The 19,824-nt window shown below is 41.6% G+C and overlaps 1 protein-coding gene across 5 annotated transcripts in view; it reads right to left on the bottom strand.

The window, feature by feature from the left end:
- The window catches only part of kif21a (kinesin family member 21A), an 81,750-nt gene that overhangs the window by 7,542 nt on the left and 54,384 nt on the right, over positions 1-19,824 (bottom strand). For 2 of the 5 annotated variants that reach the window (XM_034205543.1, XM_034205539.1), the window contains 12 exons: positions 17,327-17,521; positions 17,016-17,117; positions 15,661-15,826; positions 15,062-15,082; positions 11,299-11,356; positions 9,520-9,574; positions 9,236-9,438; positions 8,594-8,716; positions 4,482-4,556; positions 2,534-2,670; positions 919-1,093; positions 160-324 (listed from right to left, as the gene is read on the bottom strand). In XM_034205543.1, coding sequence (XP_034061434.1) covers positions 160-324; positions 919-1,093; positions 2,534-2,670; positions 4,482-4,556; positions 8,594-8,716; positions 9,236-9,438; positions 9,520-9,574; positions 11,299-11,356; positions 15,062-15,082; positions 15,661-15,826; positions 17,016-17,117; positions 17,327-17,521 — 1,475 coding nt within the window. The remainder of the gene's footprint in view (positions 1-159; positions 325-918; positions 1,094-2,533; positions 2,671-4,481; positions 4,557-8,593; positions 8,717-9,235; positions 9,439-9,519; positions 9,575-11,298; positions 11,357-15,061; positions 15,083-15,660; positions 15,827-17,015; positions 17,118-17,326; positions 17,522-19,824) is intronic. The other 3 variants (XM_034205541.1, XM_034205540.1, XM_034205542.1) reach the window with 3 other exon arrangements.

Below are 19,824 nucleotides of genomic sequence, written 5' to 3'. Positions count from 1 at the left end.
AAGCTAAATGAAATGAATGTATTGTTAAGTGCCTAAAATAGCATTTCAAGAGCGTCTCAAAACACCAAAACACACAATGAATGATCAAAACCCAGAATGGTGATTATGCAGCGTCGCTGTCTGGAGGTTTTTTCAGTCAGTAATTCATTCTCTGTTTACCTCCTCAGGTCCCACACTCTGACGGAGTTCCCGGCGGCGGCGTACAGCACCGTGCCGTTTGGGTTCAGAGCGATCTGGTTGATCTGGTTCTCTCCCGCTGGGATGGTGACGGTCCGGCTGGTGTTGGACGCAGAGACGTCCCCGACAGTAACCTGACCGGAGGACCTGCAGACAGACGGAGGAATATGCAGTCATTCACACACTCCCCCGCACATTATGCATGTAGGGAGGAAAGGCTTCCAAGGTGTAAAACACAACATGTTGTCGTGAGATAGGATGTATTTTTAGGACGTGTGATCTTGTCATAAAAGTGTTGCTAAAAAATAATTTGTTATTTGTTAAGTCTGCATACTTTTAAATAAAAAATCCTATCACATCTAATATCTACATAACTTTGGAAAAAAAACACAAAAAGTAAGGACATTTCTGTTTGGTAGGTTATTTATTTGTTGTAACGATGCTTCTTGGCAATATATCTTATACCGTTGGAAAGCCTGTTTTCTTACCTTTCTAATGGTACCACATTTGTGACGAATAAGCATTTGTGGGATGAGCAGCAGAGCTGAGTATGTGGATTGCGCAGCCCATGAAAAATGTGACAAATCTCCTTATATTTTGTCTCGTTTTGGCAAAATGACTACACTTATATGTGTGTTAGGAATTGTATGAATAAAAACCAAGCAATAACGAATATAAATCACTACAGAGGTGCTGGAGAATACACACACTGCAGCCTAAAATCTGAGACGTCGTACTCACGTTAGTGTTCGGATGCACTTGGCCGAGTCCCGGATGTCCCACACTTTGATGTAGGAGGTGGAGACGGTGAAGACCAGACTGGAGCTGTAGCGCACCGACACCACGTTGTTCTGGTGGCCGGACAGGGACATTATCTCCTGACCCGTCACCAGATTCCACACCTTACAGGTCCGGTCTGCAAGACAATCATCTGATACTGAGACCGATACTGAGACTTTATGACTCCGCCTATCATAACAACCTAATAAGGCTGTCCAACAACATCATCTCGGACCCAAACCATGTTCTGAACAGCGACTATGAACTGCTACTATCTGATGGGAGATACAGGGTCCCACGATTCAATAAAGTCAGACTGAAGCATCCTTTGTGCACCAGTCAGCCCTCACAGTAAATACAGAGCTCAACCCCAGATCAAATGCACGCTCAAGGATGTTACACATGGAGCTGCTGTGATGCAAGTCACATTTCAGACTTGATCTGACCATCATTATCGTATCTGAACATGTTGCACATTTAAAAAGCAGGGAAGACGCTGAGAGGAGGATTAAAAAACTGGAGCAACAGATTGAGGCCAGAATAAAGACTGAGAGGAAATATATATTGTAGGGATAAAAGTAGTTAAAGGTGGGGTAGGTCATTTTGGAGAAAGCAGCTTGAGTGCGCTAGAATTTGAAAACACACAACCGGAACAAATCTGCCACTTCCTCACAGAGCCCCTCCTCCAACACACACGAACGCGCACATGACCAATGAGGGCACGAGATAAGTTTGTGCACAGATGGAAAGCTGACAGGCAGGTAGGCCATCCAGTTACTTTAGCCGGGCCGGATCAAATGATTGGTCGTGCTTTTTACAGCGCCACGGCTTCCACAGATGATTTTTTAATGTATTTTTTGTCAAAGCACTTCAGATATTCATTGCTATCGGATGTTAAGAGCATTCCATGGAATATAACAACAAGTGTATCTCGAGCCGCTTTCTCAAACTTACCTACCCCACCTTTAAACCACAGTGTAAAAATAATCTGTTGCAACTCAAATTCCTGCAGGTTATGTCAAATTAAGAATAATCTGAAAGATGTAGTAAAAATATTGAAAGATAATTTCATGGATACCAATTAATTATCTGTAAATGTGATTAATTGACTACGTTGTTCTTGTAAAAATGGTTGACTATAGATTCATTGATTAAAAAACATTATATTTTATAAGCTTGTGTTCAGCTGTAAGAAAAATGAAGTGAAGAGAAAACAACAACATTTCCCCCTTCAATTGAAAATATGATTTACTTGAGTGTGTTTGTGCTAAATGTGATAAGTTATATTCTACCTCTTGGTAAAAGACATAAAAGGCTCTGTGGGAATAAAAAAGAACTTCAATCTTGATAAATGCCAATACATTTCCCCTCATTTATCATCATGAAAAGCCCCCTGTGAGTTTTACTGTATGTACAAGATCATTCATATGCCCTCTCCTCATTTATCCACACGCCGTGCACATGACAATCTTAATTAATCCCTGTCAGGTTTTATTTACCGTCACATAAAATCGTAACAGTGTGTCAAGGAGCAATACATTAGCCGTAACAAGCAGAGAGGATTGTGGGTATCGACCTTTGGATCCGGTGAAGAGAAGGTCGTCGGTGCAGTCGACACAGAGGACGGCTTTACTGTGTCCCTCCGCCACGTGGACGCACTGCAACGTCGCCGAGCGGCTGCTTTTAGTGGCAGGCACCGGGTTAATGACGCCCCTAAAAACACACATACACACATATCACAATAAGAAGGTGCAGCCATGTCTAATAATGTGAGTGCACTCGGGTATAAATCACACCGTGCAGCATGCAGCTCTCGTGGCTGATAAGCTGCAAATCAGAAATAGAAAATAGATGATGGTACAAAGAAAGATGAGGAGAGTCATCTTTACAGTGCGGAGGGAAGGAAGAGCAAAGAGTCATCAGTGGAGGAAGAAGCACTCAGATGTCATACTTAAGCAAAAGAAGCAATACCAGATAGTACAAATACTAAATCTTACTGAAAGAGACCCTTTTATGCCCTTTAGGGGTTTCCTTTCCTTTCCTGTGTTATATTCAGGGTTCATGCTTTCACCAATGATTTTCAATGACTTTTCCATGACCTCTCCAGGACCGTTACCTAATTTTCCATGACCAAAAACATGACTGTCAGCGGTACCACTGAAAATTGTTTATTTTAACATGGAACAGGAAAATAAGGTCCTCATATGAAACATGTTGTGCCTGTCTAAAACAAATCAAAGGCTTACTAGCTTCTACACGCTGAAGCAACTCAAATCTCTCACCAGCAAAACACCTCGTCAGTTAAATGCCATTTTACGTTTCATTACGATACAGTATTTATTATCGTTATAGTATTACTATTTCGGCAATTAGATAAAATATAAATTATATTTGATGCAACTTTAGTTACATTTCCATGACTTTTCCAAAACTTTGGGGAAAATATTGTTTTCCAGAACCTTTCCAGGGCCTGGAATTAGCATTTTGAATTTCCATGACTTTTCCAGGTTTTTAATGACCGTAAGAACCCTGTATATAGGTTTTAGTGCATGTAAATGGTCTGCAAAGGCTACTACTTCAATACCTTCCACCACTACCCATTATAAAATACCACAAGAGACACACCTGATGAGTGGAAACCAGCGGTGTGGGATCAACAGGGACCTAAAGTTCAATACTATCAATGAAACTCAGATCGATCACTAATTGGCTGCATTTGTTGACAAATCGGCGTCTGATAGTATAATTGTACAATCTCTCCTCTCCATCAGTCTGAGTGTTGATGAGCGGAGCAGCAGGACGATGAGCTGAGAGATAAAGACGTTGATATTCAGGAGTTTTCAAATAAATGAGCTGAAAAAGGCCTGCTGTGTTTTCAGTGAAGTAAAGAAAGGCTGCAACTCTGACTACTTTTAAATCCAGACTAAAGACTTTTCTTTTTGCCGCTGCTTTTAATTGAACTATTCACATCTTAAACTGCACTGTAACTTTTATCCATGTATTTTTTCTTTTAATGTTTATTTTATTAGCTTTTCTTTTTAATGACTGTTTTGAAATGCCATTTTCTTAATGTCTTTCATTTTTTGTAAAGCACCTTGAATTGCCTTGTGTTGAAAGGTACTATATAAATAAACTTGCCTAATGAAAAGAGATGATCGGAGGCTCAGGCTCAATAGCAGTAATAAGCTTTAGAAGATGGCGCTGTTTGGGTTTATTGTAATTACCTATTGATCCCAGAGAGTCAGATATTCTTTGTTTTGAACCGTGCTAAATGTTCATGTCGAGTTAATCTAGTGTTCTGTGAAAAGACACCGAAGAAGAGTTGGAACAAACACAGAGAGAATCCTGTCTGATGAAATGTCTTTTCTCCCACCCAACAGTGGAGCTCAAAGGATGGAAATGTGTGGAGGTCATGAAGAGAAAAAGGGAAGAATCCACACCATGTGCTTATGTAGTTCCCTTTCCACCAAAGCAGACCTTTTGCTGACTTGTTTGGCATATTAAAAAAAGACAAAATGTTATACTTGGGTGGATCTGAGAGAAGAAGGGAAGCACAACGCAGGATGTGGTTGCACGAGTGCTGGAGGCATCCATGTGTCCTGCAGGGGAACAGAGTATCCAATATTCCTTAGATCTGATCAACTATTGGCTTAAACACTTCCAATTATAATCAAGTTACTTCATTTTCCTTCATTATTTTGTAGTCGGTACAACTACACTTCAAGAAGAGGTCATTCTAGTTATTAGAAAATCCTTAAAAACAAAATAGTTTGTTTGTAGCCTTTATTTACAGTAATGTAACTTTCGTGATATAAGATTAATGAGCAAACGGGTGCTTAAGCATGACTTAGCTTTCAATATCCTCTAGCTTAGATGCATCCATTGCTTTCACGTCGTTACAGTACAGTTTGGAAATCATTGAAAGGTGAAACTGAGGTAAAAATATGTTCGGACATTTTCCTCAGTCAAAACATTTGGTTACTGTCACATGGGCTGCTCAAAATAAGTTCCTATTTGCGATCTGGGGCACTATTTTTTACCGTGTGCTGTTTTATTTATATACTTGTTCATCCGATTTAACAAAGTTCAGAACTGTAAAGTGCCCTAAGAAATTCAAAAAGTGTGATATAAAGAGTCTATGGCACATACATACGTTTGAACTAGTCGTGCATATTTTAAATCTGAAATGATATTTTACTACAAAGGGTTAACAATGCAAAACAACATAACTGGTAAATATGGTTAGGACCTTAATGTGACTTCTTTCCATGCATTTTAGAAAACTATTGGACAGTGAAAAGGTGACATTTGAGCAGAAACAGATATTAAAATGTGCAGTCATACAAACAAGCCAAAGTGCAGTAAGTGCTCTCTGGTTGGGTAAATATTGACCCCTTCTGGCATCGGACTTAAATACTTGAATGCACCAATAAAGAAGACAATCTCTGCTTACAATTGCATTACAAAGCAATAACTGAGGAGATAACAAGGAAACAAGATGTTTACTTTGACTGATTAACTGTCAGCAGAAACGTGTTTAAACCAATCAGCGAATTCAATACAACTTGTATGCATGCCCCATGGGAAAGCACACTAATTCAAATAAATACAAATCTGGCAAGACCCCACCTTCCCTCTGCTTACCTGGAGGCATTTCCAACAAAAAGCCAAACAACAAATCCAGTAAAAGCCAATCTTAATAGACTGGATACTTGGAAGGTGGAAAACAACTCATCAATCCTATGGTATGCTTTTCAAAGTGATCAATAGTAATTCAATGGGTTATTGTGACGGAGCGGATCACATGAGTGACTCACTCCGCCACTGACAGCCGACACACACACACACACACACACACACACACACACACACACACAACACACCAAACATTTCAGAGAAAAGACGGAGCTGCATCACTTCCGTGTTTTAAATTCCTAAAAATGAACCATGCAATTTCTTATTTATTTTTACTTTTGTTAATTATGGGGAATGACGGTTAAGAGGTAGTTAACCTGTGTATGTTTGGTGCAGATAGTTTCCTCATGTTGGAGGAAATTACATTTATGTTGACAATGTGGTTTGGAGTCGATTGTGTCACCTGTTGACGGTGAGCCTGTGGGAGGGGCCATGGGTTCAAAAGGGACGGTGTTGGTTCCTTGTGGGGGCGGACTGTGTCACTTGAAGAATGTTGCAGTGAAGGCAACAGCTGGGATGTGTTCGGGGGTTTGTTGCAGAAAAGGCAACAGCCAGAACACGTTTACTCTGAATGAGTGATGGACGGCCTGTTTTTGTCTTTTATTTTTGTTGTTTACATTGTGCTGGTTCCGTTTTTGTTTTGTTGCTGTAAATAAAGTTGTGGAGCTTAACCCAACCGACTAGGCCAGTGTTTTTTGAACGGACAAATAGAGCCCCGTCACAGTTATACACATTGAATGGGAAACACCAATACTAAGGAGTATCACTAGTAACATCTCCAATGGTTTAACACACAATGTGTCCTTAAAATACCATAATAACATATTAAAGGCTTGCAAAGAACATTGTATCCGACCCCAATAATGTCCTGAATTCCTGTAGTGTGTTTTATAGGTTTGTGTGCAACGGCTAACATCCCTGTTTCTCTCCCACACTCTCGTGACATCATTACTACTTCGATTGGCTAGCGCTCCAACAAATTGTACGTGATAGGCTAAGGGGCGGGACATCTCTAAGCGGTTGACCAATCACAACAGAGTCGGCCAGCTAACCAATCAAAGCAGACTGGGCTCTGGTTTCAGACAGAGAGTGTTTCTCAATCTCGAGTACGCTTGCTTGGTAGCACATGTCTTCCGAGTCACTTGCTTCAGAAGCGAGGCAAGAATAATTCCTGGCATTCGGAAAACAAGGAGTGGAACAGGCGAGCAAGTGTGCGTCATATGAGAGGCCCCGCCAATTTGGGGAAATTGGTCCGTGCGCAAAGCATTGTGGGGATTTTAAGACTGCGGAGTCTACACATGTGCAGCCTCGACATTTCTCGCTACGAAGTACGCTGGGCTCGGTAGAATTCCAAGTTTGCTGGACATTGGAACAGTCCTTCGGCGGGACTCGATGACGTAGTATCCTTGAACTAGTGGCTCTGGAGCAGCCTTACTCGACATTGAGAATATGAGAAAAGCGGTGCTGCAGCAGTATGAGAAAAATAAAGAGCTTTTTGAACATGAAAGCATGGAGACAAAATACAAATATGAACCTGAAAATAGGCGTCATCTGTCGTCTTTAATCTAACCCTGCTCCATTACACTCCAAAATCCACATATGTACGTCAGGTCTACATGAAGAGATATCTAAGGAAGCAATTTGGCAGTGACAGAGTTTGAAATGCTCCCGCTCATCCTCAGCTATAATCTGTTTCTATGGCAGGCTCTCGTCATTTTTACTTCTCTCTGCTTTATCCTGCAGCAGGTTTGCAAGCGCCCCATATTCCCTGTCATGCGACTAAACGTGGTTACTGGTAGGAGCGTTAAGGCAGGGAGAGGAAGTGGTGGGCTGCTCTTCAGGGTCCTGATGACGGGGCTGTGGAGGAAGACAGCGGGGGTGCCAATTAAGCTGCAGCATAATTAAAGTGTGTGCTGAGCTGTTTACACACTGCTGGCAGCAGAGTGGGAGGACTGCATGGAGACAGAAGGGAGACGCATATGCTGCGTCCACGTCATACGAGAGAAAGCTGCCAGAACACACGTTCATCTGAAGCTATAAAGAGGTCATTACCGGGGTTTCCTGTTCAATGTGCGTTATTATTATTATTATTATTTCAAGACCGTATCGTTCTGTCAACTCGTGTCTAGTCTAACGTTTCTGCTTCACCAGAGATGTGCAAAACAACTCGATTATTGGATTTAATCTTAGATCTGTAAAATGAAGTTTCTCCAAAAAGAAATCATGGAAAAGCACCAAATTCTCAAATGAATTAAGCATTAAAAAAAACTAGGTCTACTCAGAAGCGCTATTCCTTTGTACAATTTACAACATTTGGTTTAAATTGCCTTACATTTTTTATTTAAAACCTAATATATTGAGGGATTCACCAATAGTAAAATGTATTTTGTTTTTGCTATGTTTGTAAAATATAAACTTCTTAAATGTTGTATGTGAGGGACTGCGGATGGAAATGAGCTCAAAGCTAAATCTGGCACTGTTCCGCTTGACAGTTGAATGTTTTAAATGTTCATTACTGTGCATTGTCCCTGCCAAATAAACGAATCCAAAAAAAGAGTCAACAGTATTGGGGTATTCGAACAAAATAATAATGATCATATTGGATCAATGCTATCAAAACAGACCATTTGCTCCCATTTCTACTGATAAGACACAGAAAGGAAAATAACTGTTATTTTCATCAATAAATAGAAATGCGTCATCAGCAGCAGCGGAGGGCGTGATTCGCAAATTGAACACTGAATTTGAGTCACAAATACTGGACAGAAAGGCAGGAAGGAAGACTTTAAATTCAGCAGAGAACTTGGCAGGTCAGAGGTCAACACACAAGGCATCTTTCATTTGCTTGAGACCACATGCTTCCTCAAAAGCAGGAAAAACCCAGAGAGTATTAGTAGAGTTGAAGTGAGGTTATTTTGCTTTTTCCTTCTCCGGCTCTTACTGTTTAATCTCCTTGACCTTTGCCCTTTCGGCCGCAGCGTGAGCCTTGTCATATGTCTTCCTGCGAGAGAGCGGCGACGGCTCCGGCGCTCGCCTCTCCACTGACGAAGATCTGGAGCCATTACTGCTCGTTTCATAAAGTTACCCACAGACAACACAAAGACAGTACACAAAGAAATAATGATAAAACAACAGGATGATGAGAAACAAAGTCAACATAATGATGAAGGGATGCGGAACACACAGAAACACACGTTACCTGAAGTCCCAAAACTCTGGTGGTTCTTCGCCAAGCTCATGTTTAATTGTGCTACGCTGTGATATTTTAATTAGCTGATCCCTGTTAGCCAAGGCTTCTTTTTTTCATACAAGTCAATGTGCACTTAGTGTGAAGCAAGTAAAAGCAGTCTGGTTAGTTGTTTTGCTTTGAATTTAAAAAGGCAGATTTAGCAGGGGACAGTACGTTGAAGGTATGGCCATCTGATGTAAGGATGCTCATGAATAATGTGAAACAAAAATGAGCTAAAGCAGAGCAGCAACATCAAACATGCATGAAGGAGGGAGGGAGGGAGAAAGGAGGGAGGAAGGGAGGGAGGAAGTGGTGATTATTGTGTTAGAGACAGAGTGCCGGGCCTGGACTTACATGCTGCCCATTTTAGAGGAAAAGCCTGGGGAGAGAGCGCTGTAGTCCCTGACTGATGAGCCGGACGTCTCCATGTCCCCCCCCCCATCTGGAGTTTCTGCTAACGGCAGCATCGGGGCGGAAAAGTCTGAGGGGGAGGCGTCGGGGGCGGAGTCACTGTTAGCGTACAGCAGCTCCATCTGGGTGGTGGTCCTCCTGCGAGCCTGAGGAGCCCAGAGGAGAGGACATGAAGACAGGAAGTAGGGAGAGCTGATGCGTGCAGAAGGTCAGGATGAAAGTTTTACCTTGCCGCGTGTTTTAGTCTCTCCACAGAGTTTCATGAGGTCCGATGACATGGTGCTGCAAGGAGAATAGGAGGGTTTTTCATGAGGATGAATAAACGTATGGCGTTTTGTAAAACACACAAAGCACATATAACATTGTTTTATATAATATCCGATTAAATCATCCCATATTGGGATTTGTTTTCATTAAAGCAAGGCATTACACAAGTTGACGGACAAAAATAGTACATTTACAAATGAATGGTACCGTAGAAGATATACACCCACTGATATATTACAGTACACTAATATACTCTAACATAGAAATGAACAACTAATCACTTAAAATAAGCAAAACATAATACATTTTTTAAATAATGCGACATCAAATAAGTAGGGCCGGGACTCGATTAAAAAAATTAATCTAATTAATTAGAGGCTTTGTAATTAATTAATCGAAATTAATCGCATTTTTGATCGCATATAAATATTTGACCTAAGAACAGTGAGAAGCAATTTTTTTCACATGGATTTTAGTATACCATTAGGCGCATTCACACCGCAGTACTTTTCCCACAAAGGTTCATGAGAACTTAGTTCATGAGAACTCTTTGAACCTGGGGGTGGATTAGGCAAATGAAGCCGCTGACGTCACTTCTTCTTCTTCTGCTTTGGGTTTACTGGCAGGCCGCAAACCACTTCACGGCGTATACTGCCGCCCAAAGTCCCCGGCCGGAAGTCCCCGGAGTTAGGGACTGGCTTCAGTAGAAGCTGCTGGGAGTCCCAGCAGCCTTCCGAGTAAATCGCCAGAACGCCGACACCTCCTCATCTCCCATGTTTTATTTTGTGTTGCCATAAGTTAGTCTCTCTGCGTTTCTGCGCTGGGCTAATGCTAATAATGCTAATGCGAGGATAATCAAATGGCGGCTTCACAGAACTTTTTGGGAGTTTTACGGGGCGTGGTTTGCAATCCGCCCAGCCAATCAGAAATATAGCTCTTTTCTCACAAGAGAGCCGTACGAAAGTCCCTGCTGTCTAGCAGCTCTCTGCTCTCTAGCAGGGACTTTCGTGGGGGTAAAAAGGTTCTCATGAACTAATTTTAGTACCGGCTCTTTTTGGTGTGAACGCGATAAAAGAGGCTAACGTCCACGCTAGCTTCCACGCTAGCTGCTATATGTTTTGCATTGAGGTGATACTTGAGGCTTGATGTGCTGCGGTGATATGCGAATTCCTTTTTGCATAATTTGCACACAACCGTGCTCTTATCGACGCTTCCATCCGTCCGTTTTTTAAAACAACATTTCCCACTGTTGTTCACTGTGGTTTGTTGTTGTCTGAAGTCATGAACGTTAGTTGGTGCTCCAGTATAATCGGTACGCCTGAAACTCATCCAGTGAGAAACGTTCCGCGGTGCAAAAATAAGTGCGATTAAAATGCGTTAATTTTTTTAACGCGTTAATTTTTGTGTCATTAATTAATCTTAATTAACGCGTTAAAGTCCCGGCCCTACAAATAAGATTTATAAAATTAGGGGAAACAAAATTAAACATAAATATATTTAAAAAAATGATGTAACATAACATCAAAAAAGGTAAAACATTACGATTAAAGATTTACACAATAAAATAACATTTACATGAAAACAACATAAATATATAAAAATCCCACATAACATGAGATTAACATAAACACAAAACGAGACATAATTGCATATACCGTATATATACACATATCAGCATAAAATAATGGTGCTAAGTATTATATAAAAATATTGTATGACACATAAATAAATGAACTCACTTTCCGTCAGCAGACGGGCTCTGTGCCGACTCATCGCTGCTGCTATCGTCCCCGTTTTCTGTCAAAAACAGGTTCATAAATCATATTAAAGTTGAGAGGAAACGCTCTTTGCTGATGAAATGACTTTCTAAAACTGTTCTTAGCTAAAACACTTTGCCCAAATTATTATTGCTAACTTTCACTTAAGGGAGAGGTTCTTTTTTCTTTAAAGATAGCTGCTTTTAATGGATGTAGAAAAGGTGATCAAGGGAAGCTGATGAGGACGATGTCAGCGGGGCGCCATGCTATTTAATCGAGACTCGGCCCTCACTGAGCTCAATGGGGTCAGATGGGTGGAAAAGGTCAAAGGTCAGAGGTCAGCAAGGCATGGGAGGTTATACAGAGACAGGTATATATGAGACAACAGGGTGGAGGAGTGAGAGAGTCGTTAGTCCGACGCTCCTGATGGGGGTCAGCTGACCTACAGGGTGTGACGGAGCTAACACATCCATGTTGAAGGCTTCCTGTGGGGGGGTCCTGGGTTAGCAGGGGGCTAAAGCATGGAGGCTCTGGATGAGGAAGAGGAGGAAGCCCAATTCCAAAACGGCCCTTGCACCCTCCCCCTTAAAAACGTTCTTGTAGCGGGTCCCCTACAATGAGTGCTGTTCCAAACCAATCGACAATCACTCATTTATTTTGAAAGCCTAATATCACACTTTATACATTTGTCTCAGGGGGCTGTACAGTGTGTAAACACCACCCTCTGCCCTTAGACTCTTTCATAAGGATAAATGGGCAAAATATGGAGGGATCCCTCTCCCAGGACGGGGGACGAAAAACATCTATATTTGACAACATAAGGTGTGTGTTGTTTATTTAAACAGGTAAAAACTCAACAGGGAAGCCGTTGGAAACAGTTAGGCCCCGTCCACACGGAGACGATTTCAGCTGTATCCGCTAAAGTTCTTTATCATATAGACGGTTCGTCCACACGAGGCCGAAACGGAGCCGCAGCTTCGGAGCCCGAAACCGATACACTTTGAAAACGGTGGGTAAGTCTGGAGACGAAGCGCTTGCGGCTCCGTGTGTACGCCCTATACCAGGCATCCTCAAACTACGGACTCCGGTCCGGATCCGGACCGAACCACCACTGTCTCCGGACTCTGAGCAAATTATACTTTTCATATGTATGATCTCTCTGTATTATATGTGAGACATCGCCACAACGCATTCGCAACGAGTCAAAATTCTCCGCTATGTCCACTGCAAACAGCGCTCTGCATGTCTGACTGTTCCACTGTGTTCCACCTGTGTGTGTCAACGCTTTGGTCCAATCACATTCAGCATCCAGTCAGCATTTTCCCCCCCAAACAATCTGCGAATCAGAGGCACAGTAGGGCGGGTCTTCGCGGACTGCGGGTGGGAAAAATGTGTGTGTCTCTTTCAACCTGTCTAAGTCAGAGCGAGAATAAAAAAATTCAGAGCGAGAGTTAACAGCTCATCTAGTTCCATCTGTACTGTAGCTAGTAGCCTAGTTTCACCTACCGGGGTGGCAACTGACACCCTAAAAATAGGCCTTACCACCCCAGCTGCCACCCCAGTTGGCAGCTTTGTTTTGAAAGAAAAGTTGTGGCTCATCGGACATTTATGAGAGAAAGTCTCTAATGTCCGAGTGCAAGTGAATGCAGCACAAGATGCACGTCATGCACGTCCCCCGGTCCTGGCGCGAGCGTGGACATACGATTGGCGGCGATTTCATTTTGAACTGGACGGCGCAAAACGAGAAGCATTCGGACCCAAGCGCTGAAGGAATGAGGTATTTGCGGTCTACACTGACAGAGAAGAGACTGTCAGTTTGGCTGCACTCAGCATTGAATCAAAACGCACTGAAGCTGTTGATCTTAATACGTTTGTGAGGCGTTTTGCTGAACAAGATGGTAATCGCCGCATTCAGCTGTAATAGCATGTCAACTTGATGCTCTGCTCATGGATGAGCATAACAAACTGTTAAGATGATGACCTTACGTGTGTAAATATATGTTTTTCTTTGAGGGGGTCTGCCCCCAAAAAACTGTTTTAAGTCCTGAGAAAGTCAAATAAGACGGTGTGTAAAACTACACTGCCCAGCCAAAAAAAAGTAACCACTTTGATTGAACTAGGCCAGTAGGTAAGGGCTTTCCACTGGATAATAACTGCAGTATAAAAGAATGCATGACTGAAGTGATGGAGACCATGTTGAAGGCAAACACAAAGAGGAAATAACAGGTAAAATCAAGCAAATCCCCCTCTCAGATTCCACAGTAACCAGAAGAACATAAATACTGGCTGGTGATTTGATTCATCAGCTTTGTGATGGAATACAAAATGCACAGTGCATTTCCTTAGCTGTGGGTGAGTCCACTGACACCACTGACAATGCTCAGTTGCTGGTGTTTGTGAGTTTTTATGATGAGGCAAAGGGGGAGTTTGTTGAAGATGTGTTGGGCCTGACGAACCTCAGTGGACACACAAGGGGGAATACATTTATAAAGCAATAATGGGAATGCTGAATGAAAGAGGGTGCAGCTGCCTTTATTCATAACTGTGCAGCTCTCACACTGCGACTCTGAGGGGTCAAGCACAGACACAATAACAATGAAAACTGCTGCATACAGATTATTATTATTATGTTTTTGCAACCTCGTGTTAATGACCGTAATAAACGGACCTTTTTCTTATTGAAACATTTATTTTGGACCTTTAAGATTTGTATTTGAGTACCCCTGCCCTATACGATCATTTCCTGAATCGATGACGCCATAGCCCCGCCTCTCCCCACCTCTCCTGCCCACCCCCGCGTCATTGCTGATGCGTTTCGCCAACAACAACAACAACAACAACAATGGCAGGTTAACAGGGTTGCGTTCGTGCTACAGACGCTACTGCCCATGATACAGATGTTAGTGCAAAATGTACAGCTCCTCTACCACAACCATCAGCAACAATAATAATATAATATAATAATCCTCATCGGTCTTATTCACTGCTTTTGGTGTATTTTGTGGCGGAAGTACAGCGCCACTTACAGGCCCGGCATATGTACTACAGCGTCTCCAGCGGTTTCGAGCGGTTTCGTGTGGACGGAAGACTTTTTGGATATCGACTTCGGTTCGAAATCGGTTTTGTTTCCATTTCGTCCTGCTGGTGTTTACCCAGAGACAATAGTGAATTATGTCCTTAGAGACACACTAACAAAACAAAAAATGCCACTAAGGTTTTTTTTTTGTTCATTAAAGTTACTTCTATTATTTTTCGTCAAAGAGAGGATGATTCAGCTACGGTTATGGAAATGTTAAAAGGCAACTTGGGGTTAGGTATCTTGCACAGGGATACATCGACATCTTGACTGCAGGGGTTGGGATTGAACCCACACAGAACCGCCGATTAAAGGACGACAGTTCCCGTTTTTGCTGGAAAAAGGAGAGTTCCTGCAGAAGCTTGTTGGTGTATTATTTGCACTCAACACCATAAAGAAGCAGCCTCATTTAGCTGAGAGTCTTGACTACAGATGGAGACCACTAAGTGGGATGAAGAGGGAGTGTGTAGGGGTCAGTTTGGAGTTGGGCCGCAGTGTATCCAGAGGGGAAGGGGAAGGGGAAGGGGAAGGTCAGCGGACAGATGGAGGGAAGCCTTGGTTGCATTGCACCTCATGCACCTGTTCCATGTTACGTTCAGTTAGTTTTGTGCAAAGGGAAAAGGAACCATGCATTCATAAACACAGAGGAATCTAATGTGGGTCACTTACCAGCCGGGATGTTACCTAGCTCTGTGAAAACATAAGGAAACAACACAAAAAGAAAAAAGGAAAACGTGGGGGAACAGAAACAAAGGCGATGCACAAATCAAAAACACTGTCCCCCATAATTCTCTAAAAACAAAACAAAATAAAGTGCAGCTACTGTAAACAAAGCATCCAACTGAACAGAAGCTGGGAAACATCTTCTTTTTGTCGTAAGAGTTTCAATCACATGTACCCAAATGATAACACTTTTAAGATCTGTTTTATAACAATGTGATTTTTTTACAGAGGGATTATTAGCCAGTTGTATAATACATAGGCCAGCTTCTATTCAGCAGAAGGCAACAGGCAGAGCATGTCAAGACCCATCATGCATCTGACCAGTAACCCAGTCCACTTCCTGGAAGCCCAAAATCTTTATAACAATGCAACAGATGCACGTTTAGTGGCAGATTTACATGGAAAAGGAAAACCATAATAATCTATAAATAACATCTGATACATCTGATACTTCCAGGAGGTGGGCGGGGTTAAACCAGAGTCTGGTCCGTGTTTTGGGTCCACGTTTTCACTCCAATCTGAACCCTAACACATGCAGCGGTTACCTTGCAGGGCGTTCCCCAGCAGGGCGTCCAGCTCCGGGTTGAACTCGGCCTTCTCCTTCAGCATGTGGAAGAGCAGCTGGTTCTGGGTGGCGCTGGTGATCTCCGTCTGCTTCAGCCGGCCCTCCATCACCTTCACCTGGGACTCCCTCTGAGACGCCTGCAGGCCCTGAGGAGGTCAGGCACAAACACATGGTGCAATGTTTGCTGTTTGTATAACAGTTAACACTTTCATCTCTGCGATTTTGAATAAATGGAAATGGACAAGTGCATGAACACGCTAAGGCACACAGTCAAAGTAAGCCTGTGTGTCCTAGTTTACGTTGTTAAACAGTGCCTGGGAAACAGTGTGGGGCTTTGGTTTGTCCTCGAGTGTGAGGTTTTGTCATGTTTATGTTAAAATGACATCATGATGGTAATATGGAATATTTTTCAGCAGTTACTGACAGAATGTAAAATTGCCAGGTTTGGGCAAAACAAAACAAAATCAGGCTATGAGAGGTGTTGATATGCATCTACATTTCTTTGTATTCAAGTTTGTTTTGAAGCAGCCGTAAGGACACATGATGATACACGGCAGGGTTTCCGTTAGCCGATATTTACCGGTTTTTAGCTGTTAAAATGTAATAAAAACCGGTAAATTCAAAACTTGCCGGTCAAAATGTCCGCTAATAATTAGGGATGCTCCGATCGATCAGCCGGCGATCATTATCGGCCGATATTCACTCTTAATAGTTTGATCGGTGCTCTCTATAAAGGCCGATCAGCAGAGCTGGATCTGATCGATATGGACATAAACGCGAGTGAAGTATAACCGGACACGAGAGAGAGATCAGACCAGCTGCTGCATAATCACCTGAAGCCCCGCCCACTGTTTAGCGCGTTGCATGAGAAACTGACGGGCTGTCATGAGAGAGGGAGAGAGGGAGAAGGGAAAAGAGAGGATCCGTTTCTCCCGTGTTATTATTCAAAGTTAATGTAAACTTTTGAATAATGTACTTCATCTACTACAAGTAGTTTGTTTGAATGTAATAATGATGTTTGTGGAATCATTTACTGAAAAATGAATCTGAATTTTTCGATGTTACGATTATAAACTGAAGCAATATAAAAATGACTCCCATTAACTGAGTTTTAAACATCAGCATATCCGGTCATAGTCCGGTAATTACCTGCTAACAGAAACTCTGCTACACAATTCTTATTCTTATTATTGAAACATGACCGGTAAGTTTAAAATTTGTCCGGTAAAATAAATTCTGTCCGGACATTTGACCGGCGAGAAAAGATCCTAGCGGAAACGCTGATACACGGATGTTATTATTCCTCATTAAACTCTTATTAATACTTGCTGGTACCTTGCTGATTGCCATCGTCATGAAGTGATCCAACAGAAACCGAGTTTCATTCAGAGTACAGGAGCCGATCACTGCGGAGATATCCACTGTGTCGCCCTCCTCCTGAAAACAGTCACTCAATTAGGAAACAGCATTAATTAATAAAAAAACAACAAAAAAAGACTTTCGTTTGTTTAAAAGAAGAATAACTTAAAGTTTGGCTCGTTATAAACTCTACTCAAACTAAGCTGTTCAAGGGTTTAAAGGTAGTATGAAGGAAATGGCATTAATATCAAGTAAACACACTTTTAGGCGTTGGGGGCCTTTCTCACCTTGGCTTCCTCCATCTGCATGATGTTGGCCTGGCAGTCTGCGATGCTGTCGTTGATGTAGTCGATGTTGGCCGTCAGTGCGTCCACCTCCTCGTTGATGGGCAGCACCGCCTTCTCCACCTCCGGACCCTCCCTCGACAGACGCTCCCTCTTCCGGATCACCTTCTCCTTACGCTTGGTTAGCTCCTCTCGTTGCTATGAACACACAAAACGGATTTCAGTCGGAGCAGTCATTTTTAGATCAGAATTAGAATCAAGTTTATTGCCAGGTAAGTTTACACATCCAAGTTTAGTTTATTTATTTGTTTCGAGCGTGTAAAACCAAAGAAAATACAAATGAAACAAAAGATGATACAGACATGATACAGTACTATACAAATGAATGCAATAACAAAACGAAATATTTAATTAATAATTGAATAATCTGTAGTATCATTGTCTGATATCAATAAACAACAAAGCTTTAGCTAATTACACGTCCGAAAAGGGGTCGGAAGAAGTTTACACTTATTTGAAGACTTGTCGCTGCTTTTAATTGAAACTGAGCCGTTGTGTTCATCAGCAAAGTGGAACTTCTGTGTGAACTATTCATATCTTAAACTGCACTGTAACTTTTTATTCATGTACTTTTTATTCATGTATTTTTTCTTTTAATGTTTCTTTTATTATCTTTTACTGTTTTTAAATGCCTTTGTCTGAATGTCTTTCATTTTTGTAAAGCACCTTGAATTGCCTCGTGTTGAAAGGTGCTATATAAATAAACTTGCCTTGCCTATTTAATCCGACCCCTTCTCCCTTTATATATGTTAACATTAGGGCTGTCAAGTTAACGCGTTAATAACGTATACAGTAGCATATAATAGTCATAATATATATTTGTATATATCAGGTGGCTTGAATTTATTTTCCAAATAAATACAATCCGAGTCATCTAGGTCGTAGGTCGTGGGAGAGTTACGTAATTGACGCGACACACACTGCAGAGTGACAACTTTCTAGAATGGCGCAAAAAAGGATTTTGGATTTTTTCTCCAACAAACAACCCAATAAAAAGAGTGGACCACCAGCTACTCCTCAGCCCACCACCTCTACAACTAGAGTAATATGACACAGAAGAGACTGACACATCTGACTTTAATGCATGTCCATAGTAACATTTTGGAAAATGTGGATGTATCTGCTCTAATGAGGGTCTTCATTAGTGCCACCCCAGGCTACATTTGGAGTTTTGTGAAGCCCCAACACAAGGTAAGACGATATTTGTCCTTTAATGCTGCTACCGCTGTGCAGTGTTTTGCCTTGTCAATCAGTTAAAATTGAATTCATAGTTTTATTAATATTGTAAATAATATTTTCTGACTATTTGTAATGTTATGTAGGTTTGTAAGACCCATAGTTAGCATGTGGGCATGTGCAGCTGTTGCTAAGTGATGTAGGTCTATAATGGTTTATTAAGCCTAGTTAAGGCGAGACACCCCAGGTGAATAGGGTAATTTCTCCAGTTAATTACCTACAATAAGGCAATTGTTTCTTATATTACAAGTTTTCTGAATATGCAAATGATCCATTATCTCATTAAATTTGCGCATATTTTAACACATTTCAGGAACCGAAATCTGAACTTTGGATAAAGCCAGGTTCAAAATTCTCGTTTCATTTTGTAGTCATATTAGCATCTACGGCTTTTACAGAAGGGATTTTGGATATCTCTTTTTATCACTCCATAAATCAGAAAATACTGTCAACAGCCCTAAAATATCAATTTTCGCCATGTTTCTAGGTATAAAATCTTATATAATTCAGGCTATGAATGATATATGAACAAACCCTTGTGTAAAAGCCTTCATAATATTGATAGGAATATAACTGGAAGGTTTGGTGTATGTAAGTGCAACTGAAGTGGAAATGTCGGAATCAGAGTAGGAGATACAACTCATTTTGAGAAAACGACCTTTAAAGATTGCAGTGAGGCGCTAGCTAAACCCTCCTGTTCTTTGGATGACAGCTTGCGCCTCGACGCACTCCGTGAAGGTATTTCATGTTCGGGGTCATTTGTTTTTTGTATAAACTTGCTTCGTGCAAGTGACAATTGTTGTTGTCTTCTCTGTGAACGTTTTTTTCGCCGTTCTTTTGCCATTTTGAGATTTAAATTTCTAGCGGAAAGCTAACCAGGAAGTGTTTTAGCACATCACGTGACGCATCTGAACGAATCACGTTGTCAGAAGTTGACACCAGCCAATGAGATTTCGTTTCTTGGTTTAAGACCCTTTTGTACTTTCACGATTGGTTGCTGATACAAAGGAAATGACCATATTTGGATCCGATGAGATTGTGCAGGAGAGACGGAGCTTTTCCAACGATGACATTGTGCAAACAGCGGTCGCGGTACTTTATGTTACGTTAGAATGCTAACTTTTGGTGAATTTAGGAAAAATATACAGACGCAAATAGACAAACTATAGTAAAATAAACACTTAAATGTGTATTTTGTACGTTTT

This window comes from Gymnodraco acuticeps, unplaced genomic scaffold, assembly GCF_902827175.1.
Source record: "Gymnodraco acuticeps unplaced genomic scaffold, fGymAcu1.1, whole genome shotgun sequence".
In the NCBI taxonomy this organism is placed as follows: domain Eukaryota; kingdom Metazoa; phylum Chordata; class Actinopteri; order Perciformes; family Bathydraconidae; genus Gymnodraco; species Gymnodraco acuticeps.
Note: the sequence above shows the minus strand (reverse complement) of the source record. Positions and strands in the feature narration are given on the sequence as shown.